The sequence below is a fragment of the Pungitius pungitius genome, chromosome 13, assembly GCF_949316345.1.
Source record: "Pungitius pungitius chromosome 13, fPunPun2.1, whole genome shotgun sequence".
Lineage (NCBI taxonomy): Eukaryota > Metazoa > Chordata > Actinopteri > Perciformes > Gasterosteidae > Pungitius > Pungitius pungitius.
Genome location: NC_084912.1, coordinates 9,468,343 through 9,477,975, shown reverse-complemented (window position 1 = coordinate 9,477,975; position 9,633 = coordinate 9,468,343). Strand labels below are relative to the sequence as shown.

General features: G+C 41.6%; 1 protein-coding gene across 1 annotated transcript; it reads right to left on the bottom strand.

The window, feature by feature from the left end:
* Positions 1-230: 230 nt before the first annotated feature.
* On the bottom strand, positions 231-4,747 carry tmem72 (transmembrane protein 72). Its single transcript, XM_037466047.2, has 5 exons — positions 4,349-4,747; positions 2,190-2,256; positions 1,428-1,499; positions 1,035-1,174; positions 231-770 (listed from the first exon to the last, which is right to left on the bottom strand). The coding sequence occupies exons 1-5, from the start codon at positions 4,422-4,424 to the stop codon at positions 349-351; spliced, it is 777 nt and encodes a 258-aa protein (XP_037321944.2). The 5' UTR covers positions 4,425-4,747; the 3' UTR covers positions 231-348.
* Positions 4,748-9,633: the final 4,886 nt, after the last annotated feature.

Genomic DNA, 9,633 nt, shown 5'->3' with positions numbered 1-9,633 from the left:
TTCATGTAGGTACAATTTCATCTAATGGATGCATTTAAGGACCAAATATTGTTAAAAACACACAGCATTTTTTATAATTTTCTATAAGTAGATGAAGTATTTTTGAAGTCAAAATTGGACAAATCAGTAGATCATTTAATAAAAAAAGTCTGATAATCTACAATTTAATTTAAGATATAGAGTTAATTTTTACTGTACACTCAAATGCTCAAACGTCTTAACATGGCGACTTGGACGTTTGATAAAATTATTTGCAGACAAACATCCACCACAGTGGAGCACCGGCTAGTTGCACTCGGTATAAACACATTACACCTGCTTTCCTTTGTGTGATATCAGCTCAGTCAGTCAGTCAGTAATCATAGGCGCAGTGTCTGAGGTGGTGTCTGCCTCTGGCTCGCAGTAACTGTCCATGTCTTCTATCTCTCTCCCCACAGGCTCCTCCCTTCCTCTCAGGCAGAACGGTCTCCTCTCTTTCCATCTGCTCCCGTCTCTGTCTGTGCCTTTGGGTGCCGTTGTCTGCTCCAGCTCCAGCGTGGTTCGGACGCTCTCTCCTCTCTCTCCCGGACCGGGACAGCGGTCTCTGGCTGCGAGGGCCCGTCCCGCCCCTCTCCTTCCCGTCCCCGCGTGGAGGAACGAGACTGCGTCGTTTGAGGCGGCGCCTTCTGCCACGCACACAGTGGTCAGGCCTTGGTGTCTTTTGGGGGATTCAATCTTTGTTTTCTTGCTTAGTATAAAGTTAAAAAAGGCAGTCACCAGTAGCATTGTCCCTGCAACCAGAACATATATTTTCCTCACTGAAGACTCTTGAACATGTTTCAGTAGCAACCACACTGATGTAAAAAAAAGGAAATGAATGATGGTTTGATTTTATTGTGCATGTTGGCTCACAGTCACACCTCACTGGGACACTTGAAAAGTGTTAATGTTGTTTACACACACCTGTGTTCCAAAATGTATGCAACCGAAACCTCTGAGGCTGGAACTAATTATCAGTGTGAGCCTGATACTGCGTCAGTGTTTTTTTTTTTTACCTGGGATGATTGCATGCCACACCAACACAGGGTGCAAGAAGCAGACCACGGACATTATGGAGTAGTAGAGGAATTTATGGAAGCCTCCGATGCGAGCCATCTTCCCCCACAACAGAAACAGCTGCCAGTCTGGAGGACAGCTAGAGAGAGACCAAGAGAAAACAAGTAATGACACCATAAAAGAGACACAATTTTAGACTATTTTGAAAGTAATTGAATAGCGACATGATTAGGGACTAAAGTTGTGATTCCGTCTTGAGATTTAAAGTTGGAAGTGCTTTCTACTGTTCATAGGTTAAGACCAAAGATAATCATACTTGCATGAATACATCACTAAGTTTCCAAGGCTAAAGTATCCATACCAAACAATTGAATGTTGTGTGGGCTACTCACGGCAGACACATGAGTAGAAGTGTGTCCAGGAAATAGGCCAGCTCAAACATCATGATGCCAACCGATGACACGCTGGGAGAGGAATAGAAGAGAGCCAGAGGAAACTGAGAGTTATTTAATCAGTTAACTGGGTTTAACCACGTGGATCTAAGTATGTCCCCTTTTGAGTATATTATCCAGAGTTGTGGGTTAAAAATTCTAGAATTTGTTTAGCAAGGGGATGATTCATGTTTAGAGGCATCACCCTCACATGGTGCGCTTCACAATCCAGACTTTTTTCTTTCACTGTTTGGTGCTGAAAGTATCCCCTTTGTTTTCTATTTCATGTTTTTATAATCTGATAACCATCTCATTCAGTGAACCCGAAAAATGTCCCCAAACGATCCGTCACTGTGCACTGCCGCTCTTTGAAGAGTTGCAGAATAATCAGTCGTGCATTTTTGTTGTCCCTCGGGAGACGTCTTCCTGCGACTCTGTTGGAGTTTGGCTGTGCGCCACAGAGATAACGCAAAGTGTTACTGAGGGACTGATTTGAATTTTGCCCTCTGCGTGTCTCCTCATCCTTCTGACCTTTTCCCATCATCTCCTCGCAAGTGTGTGTATGTAGTGTGAGTGATTATGGTGACAGGTAAAGTATTGTAATGGTTTTCTACAAGTCATCAGGCGACCATTCTTTGTCATGTTAAAATTCTGGTTCATGTCTAACTCAGGTCTCCACCAGTCATTCATTCAGCATATTAAAACCTAAACCTAAACACTTACACGAGGTAGATGCCGAGGCTGCTGAAGTCCCCCTGTTTCAGGGTCTCCACTCCCACAGCGCACAACACTGGAAAAAAACACAGGAAGAGAGCTCATTGTCTTTTTTTAGAGTTACTGTTGAGCGCATTGCGTCCACCAGATGTCAGACTTAGTTCATGGTTTTCTCTGTAGTTGCAGGAAAGGCTGCTTAAGTGGGTCAATTTGGCTAACCTTTGTGATTAATTTCCACTGTGACCAATCTGCTGTTCTTTTGCTTGTTTTATGTATCTTTATGATTTTGCTGTCAATGTTGTCGTTACTTTATTCTTGTAGCTATGCTGTTTTAGGGACTTGTTAGAAACTGAAATTTGATTGAGAATAATTTCTCCCCTCATTTGGTAATAAACATTGACCTAAGTTGTACTGAAGTGGTACAATTTGAGCTCATAGTTTACACTCCAAGGGGGTATTATCGAACTATTGATCTTTGTTGTATAAAGATTTAATGCTTGTAATTGTTGTGATTATTTCCATCCTGGTTACAACATTCTGGTAATGGCTTACTCATGGTTGTAATTACTTTATCACTACCAGCAGAGATCCTCTGCCAGAACAGAAACGTGACATTTAAAAGCTTTGCCACTTTGCAGGTGAATTGGTAATTACACGCCATCTTATATTGAAAGTCCTTCCTACATTTTGGGCTCATGAGTAAAAAGTAAACTGATCCAGAACAGTTTTGTTTCTATTCTTCCATCTGTTTTTAGTCGGTGTAAATGACAGCACCAAAGTATTGTAAAAAGTGGTTCTGATCTTCAACTCGATGTTTGGGACGTGTTCCTCTGCAGGATCTTTGCAGCACACCGTTTCTCTTACTTTACTTTTAATTATCTAAACTTCCACACATTTTAATTTAACTTTATACTTTTTGGGGAAACAAGCTTATTTACTTTCTTCCCGTGGGTAAAATGAGACAAATTGAACATATTTAGATTTAAAATGGGGCAAAAAATATTCTCGCTCGGTTCAAAAAGTGAAAAAATTACACTCCTAACTTTCTTTCCCTCTGTCAAGATAACCAGTGGTATCAATAAAAGAGCTGACACTCAACAAGAAACCCCCAAAATCAAAACTATTCCGTTGAGTCTTGAATTTGACACAAACTCACATTTCAGCACACATGGAACAGTGTAAAATTGAAAAAACAATGACAATCTTTTTCCTGTGAGGTATTAAAGAGGTAAGCACGTTTAAATAGTGATTGCCACTAAACACATGGAAATCATTTCTCTGGCTTACCCGAAATTCAGAGATAAAATGGGGAAAACCAAGGGGAATGTGGCTGAACTGTTTCTAGTCTTTTATAGAGTGAGAAAAGAATTAACGCTGCAAACAGACCAGCTGGATATTAATATATATGTTGTCCCGGCACGTAAGTCTGTCTCCTGAACACACACACACAGAGGCAGGACATGTAGACGTGTAGTCATGTCAACACGCAGGCACAGGGACAGAGGCACGTGTAGAAATCCCATAAACACAGACACAAACCCACACAGAGACAACGTACAGTGTGAATGCATAACACCTTGTGGTCACATTATCCCGGTAACCCAGCTGGATACAAATGCTTAGTATTGGTGTGATATAAGGCACATGTCTATCTCTGTTCAATGTCTGCAGCTGTTTGGATTTAAGTGGAGTGGGTCCCATATTTCATTTGAAAGGGGCAGCAACCAGAGAGCTATTTCCCCCGTGATGATTAAATATGGCTAACAGAGAGCTGCATGCGATCTGACGTGCCCCAATACAACCGTGGAGCAACCATTACAGCAAGGTTATAAATGATAAAGTGTGTCATATGCTCTGTATGTCAGACAAGAGATGCGTTTTGCGTCTTGGAGGTCAAGAGCACATTTGGCTAAACATCAATCCATTCTGACCTTCTAACATTTTAGAAATCGTTTTAGAAAAGCGAAGCCGGATGAAGCCCCCGCCCCCAACAGGAAAACATTTATTTTGTCCATATATTTTAAGAAAGCATGTGTGGTTCTGACTTTGGAATTTATTAGAAAAGGGATCTGGAGTCTATTAGTGATCCAAAGAACAACAGTTCTCCCATAGCGAAACAATAAGTGACACACAAGACTTTAAAAGTTTGCTTCATATTCCCATCTTACCTGTTGCTGTAGAAACACCAAGGATCCTGCAGGCACACTCCACTATGCTCCAGCAGACCTTTTCTGAGTCCCTCATGACCTCAAATACTTTCCCTCTTCACCGGTTAAAAACGCAACCTTCACACTTCTCTGACAGTATCTGAAATAGTTGGTGGCCTAGTTACAAAAGAAGTGCTCTAGGCACATAGTTGACTGTGAGAAAGATCGATGGCTGTCGGGTAAAAAAACAAAAAGAAGCCAAAGTTGGATAATCCACGAGAGGCATGATGTGAAGCCTCCTCAACCTGACGACCTCACATCAGAAAGGTTTGTGAGTCAATGCTCCTGTTACTCCAATAACTGGTATTCAACACACGCACCCAATAACAACACCACTTTCAGCTGGTTTAAGCATTCCTCCCTGTAAGTCAAGGTGAAACTGTTCGGCCCCGGGTCACTTATGCTCAGTTTTACTTGTGTCAGTAGAGCTGGTTAAACATTATGTGTGAAGAAACCAATGTAAAACTAACGCACACACACACACACACACACACACACACACACACACACACACACACACACACACACACACACACACACACACACACACACACACACACAAACAATTTTATGCAACAACGAACTACATGAAGAAAAGAAGCAAGAGACCATGCTTTTCCTCACGAGAATTTTCCCCTTTGTAATTTCACCTTGTGGTGAGGATTTGGTTGATTTATGTAATCAAGACATCAGAAATACTTTTTTTCAAGGCCTCCCATCCGTTAGAAAAATGTCGATGTGTTCACAATTCACAAAAATGTATTTCTACTTCATAGAAATTCAACACCAGCTCTTTACACATTTGATTTAGTTTAACAACAGTGTGGATATCTGGAAATAATGGAACATGGGCCGGCAGATACCCTTTGACACACTTAGACGCGTATAAATGTAAGCTCACTTAAGTTGGCACGGGGCTATTTTCCGGCACAGCAGAGGCCGACTGGAGCAAGCGCCCTGACTCCTGGTAGAAATCTCCTTAAATCTCTAACAAAGACAGTTTTGTACACTGGTTCCACTTGTTTCCGGCTTAACATCCACGGTATTTGTGGCACTTATGATATAGAGTGTAACTGAGTGTGTATGAGCAATGCCACAGAACCTCAATGCTAAATGTGTAATGACAAGTTAAATCTAATTTAAATGGTTGTAGCCATTTTGCCATGTAGATATTTTCACTATTTTGGCCCAAACTAAAATGCCTTAGGTTTGTCCGTGTCCTGGATCTACAGGACGTGCTTCAACGATGGGAGTCTACCAGGGCCTGGAATTTGGATACTTGCACATACAATCACTGTGAGAAACTGTTCATTATGCCAGCACTAATATTTTAACACTGATATTTGACAACCCGTTGAATAATTTAGCTGGTATTAGACAATAGTACAATAGAAGAAAAGGTAACAAATCAAACGCATACGTATACATCGGTGCATTATTGCATGAGAACCAGACACGCATTAGACAGGAATGCTTACTTTGCTTGTTAACTGTGCCTTGCTACCATGTTAAAAAAACATTTAATTGACAAGCGAGGCCCTCATGCTAACAGCTTTATGAAAACAAATTTCACGGTTGTAACTAAGTGTTTTGAGAAGGGATCATTTCTGACATCTACAGAACATTGTGAGCTTTATGGCAGTTGCCAAAGGGTGTTTTACTTTAAGTAATTGTGACTGATTGCCAACTAGAGAGACTGTGACTCTAACGTTACAGTACAAATACAGTCTGATGTTTACATTTGATCTTTGCAGGGATACTGACGTCGCTCCGCTCTGCTTCACCCAGCACGACCCATGACCTCTCGAACCACTTCCCTGCTCACATGTTCTCTCACCCTGTAATCATCCCTACGTTACGCCTCCTCACCCTCCACCTTATCACGGATCCCCCCCCACCACCTCTCCCTGCCCCCACCCCACTGACTGTGCATGGGCATAGAGATTAGCCATGCTTCTCCCTCTACATCCCCCACCTCTCCCTCCGTATGCAACTTCTCCTAGTCCTGCTTGGGTGTCTGGTGCCTGTCACAACCAGGGAAAACCGTGCTAATCTTAATTACACCACCGGCTTTATTGCCCCGCTCTGCTGCTTTGCTCGCAGGCAATATCTGTGTAATCACTTCTTACCGGCTGTTTCATCTAAAGGTCGAGGGACGGCTGTGAGAGATTCCTTTGAGACTGAACTAATTTAGCCATAATACTTGGATATTTCTTCAGACTGTATTATATAAATCTAACTGGCCACATTGGGAGTATTACACCTCACTGCAGTCTTCAACAAATTGTAATTCCCAATGGGTGAGCCTCACTATCTACAAATACAGCGGGCCACCTAGTGGTGAAAAGATGTTGGTACATTGCAGTCCTGAAGTGACACATTTACACATTTACACGCTGACCCTCATCATTCAAAAGAGGGTCATGTTGTTTCTAAGATCTTTTTTTTCTCAGATACCATTTATAACAAAACCAAAAGGTCAGGAGCGTCCCCCAGACGGGTAAAGGATAGATATGGGAATGAGGAGGAAAAATACGTGGTGGCGAAATGTATATAAATAAGGGAGGAGGTTTTGGGAAGACAGAGAGGATGTTAATGTCGGCATGTTTAGTGTCTAATAGCCAACACGGGAAATATAAATCATTATGCGATGGTGATGTTTCTCAGTGTTCTGACCCCCAACATTTTTAAGGAAGAATAAGCGTTGTTATGCAAATCAAACAAGGTTTGCCACCTCACATTTCACATCATTGATTGTCTACACACCGTATACTCTACACACCGTATACTCCATCAACTCGTTGCATGGTAAAATAACTTTGATAAAACTCCATCGCTACACGTTTATTGTTGTAATTTTGAAAGTATACATGACTGATACATGACTGAACGTATACATGACCTCGCCCTCCGGGAGAGACTCTCTACAAACAGCAGAATATGTGCTATGCGATCGCCGCGCGCTTGATTTTGATTGACTGAGTGTGACACGACCGTGAAGAGGGAGATGGCTTGATTCCCGTTTGCACATGATTCAAATGAGCTGCCCACTTAGCCCTCAGTTGGCCTTCATTAAAACCAGATTCTCAAGTATGTGTGTACGTACAGTGCTTCTCTCAGCGTTTGTCTTTGGCTTAACTAATCTGCAGCCAAAGCAGTAATTATCCCGTGTCACTTCCAAAGTAAATATTAAACTGGCTTGTTGTTTCTGTTGCAGGTTTTGATTTGATCAGGGCTGATTAGGGAAGTTTGCATCCTCTGCAATGACAGAATGTGACTCTGATTTTTTATGTGTTTCTATGTGTTCATCACATACCAGAGAGATTGCCGGCTGTTTGTCGTGGGGTTTGTGTTGGCGGATGACTCTCTGCGCTTTCACTTTTAACGACAGCGTACTGTGATGAGCTAAAACAATGTTTCGTTATTTCCCCGTAGCTGTCTCCCCCTTTATGTTGTCCGGCTCTCTTTCACTTTCCTTCTCCCCAGTTCACGAGAAAACAAAACCAAGAGAAACGCACAATTTCTTTCCTGTCAAATGCGATCAGATGAGCTGTGGATGGGTGAAGAATTTATTTTTTGGCCAAAGAGAAGATAAGAGAAGGCTTTCATATACCAGAGCGTTATGCTGAGCAGCTACAAGGCCGCGCTGTTCTCACACATTGTTAAGGAATGTGGTTTAAAGTGAGAGGGCTATCTCTTTCCAGTGTTCGCATAGACACACATACTGTACATACTGTATGCACACACAAGATTCATGCACTGATAGTGAATGGAGAGGAGAACTGTAACCAATTCAGTTGGGACGTGGTACTGAGGGATAGGATTTTTGCATTTTTCTTTCTGGACGAAACGACATTTGTGTCCCATGAGCATTCTGTGGTTGGCGCAAAGTCTTTAAAGATGTAGTGTTTGCCCTGTAACCAAGAGGTTGCAGCACAAACCCCAGGCCCTCTTTTCCTCTTCACTGATGGCATCGCCACGGGGCCCGTTAGACTCATGGCGGCTGCGTGCCTTTTCAGCAATTCAAATTTGAAAGAAGGAAGTGGATAAATATGATTTTAGAATATGAAAATCTGCAGTGTTCTTCCTTCAAAGCATATGACTGTGTAGCATCATCTCCCCCATGATGTCTGAGATGGCACAATGTTCCATTGTACACAGAAAAATAAATTCATACAGTAACGTAGCTCAGCATTTTTTTCATGTCATCCGAACCGTAGCCATAAATATCTGCTCTTTGTTTCTTCCTTGTTCCAACTCAGGAGAAGGATAAAAGGTTTTCTTGTAATCTGAAAAAAGGGAAGAAAGGACAGAAGAGAGGAGAAGTGGAGAAGTCAAGTTCAACAATCTTGCGTAGACAAAAGATGGCAGTAGACTGTACGAGCATGAGAGTATATCATAATAATGTGTGTACCTGCAGGGTGATGCATGGATCTAACCAGCAGGGTTTGGTTGACTTCTCCTCAGAGCACACATCCAGGGGCTTCTCTGAATTCAGGGGAAGTCCTGTTACTGTATTGTCCATTTGGGAGCAGTAAAATAAAGTAATTATCCTTATACGTCAAGATAAGGCACGTTTTGTGAAATAACACAGGCAAAGCATATTTTAGTGGTAGTTTATTTACAGGTGTTACTTGTCATAATGTGAACACTATTACTTGAAAAGTAAAAAAAGTTTTAAAAAGTGACAGGTTAAGAAGATCATGCAAAGCATTTGTTATTGGAGGGCAATTACAGACCACAGGTTAAGCTCACATAAATAGACTGTAATGTGACAACATTAATGAGAGACACTGTCACATATTCCTTGGCTTGAAATAAACAACTTTTCTTTTAATACAAATAAAACAAAACATCAACAAAAATCAACAGGGATGCACAGTATAAATAATTGAAACTGTCACACAACCATTCGATTACTTTACAATGACTGTTCTTGTTTGTCAAGGCCCCAAAGAAGCAAGGAATTCATCCATTAATTCATTCTGAGGCCCAAGCAGATGGTCATCAGTTAGAAACCACACCAGTGCAGCTCCTGTTTGTCTGCTCATCTGGGATTTGGACGGATACATGTTTGGAAAGTTAAAGAATCCTAAGACTGGAAGAAATGCATCGTGTTTTTCCCGCAAACATATAACTGTGGCTGATATGTTCAATGCCCAGCTCTGCCTGACAGCTAATAAATTGGATGATTAACTTCAAGATCCAGGTTGTAGAATAATGTTGTATAATACACCACATTATAA

What these genes read in the sequence shown, in the direction of transcription:
- tmem72 (XM_037466047.2), bottom strand. Translation starts at nt 4,424, where the DNA reads ATGAGGGACTCAGAAAAGGTCTGCTGGAGCATAGTGGAGTGTGCCTGC. An exon ending in TGGTGTTTCTACAGCAACAG is followed by an intron (nt 2,257 to 4,348) that starts GTAAGATGGGAA and finishes GTTTTTTTCCAG; the next exon opens with TGTTGTGCGCTGTGGGAGTG. An exon ending in CTTCTACTCATGTGTCTGCC is followed by an intron (nt 1,175 to 1,427) that starts GTGAGTAGCCCA and finishes GTCTCTCTCTAG; the next exon opens with CTGTCCTCCAGACTGGCAGC.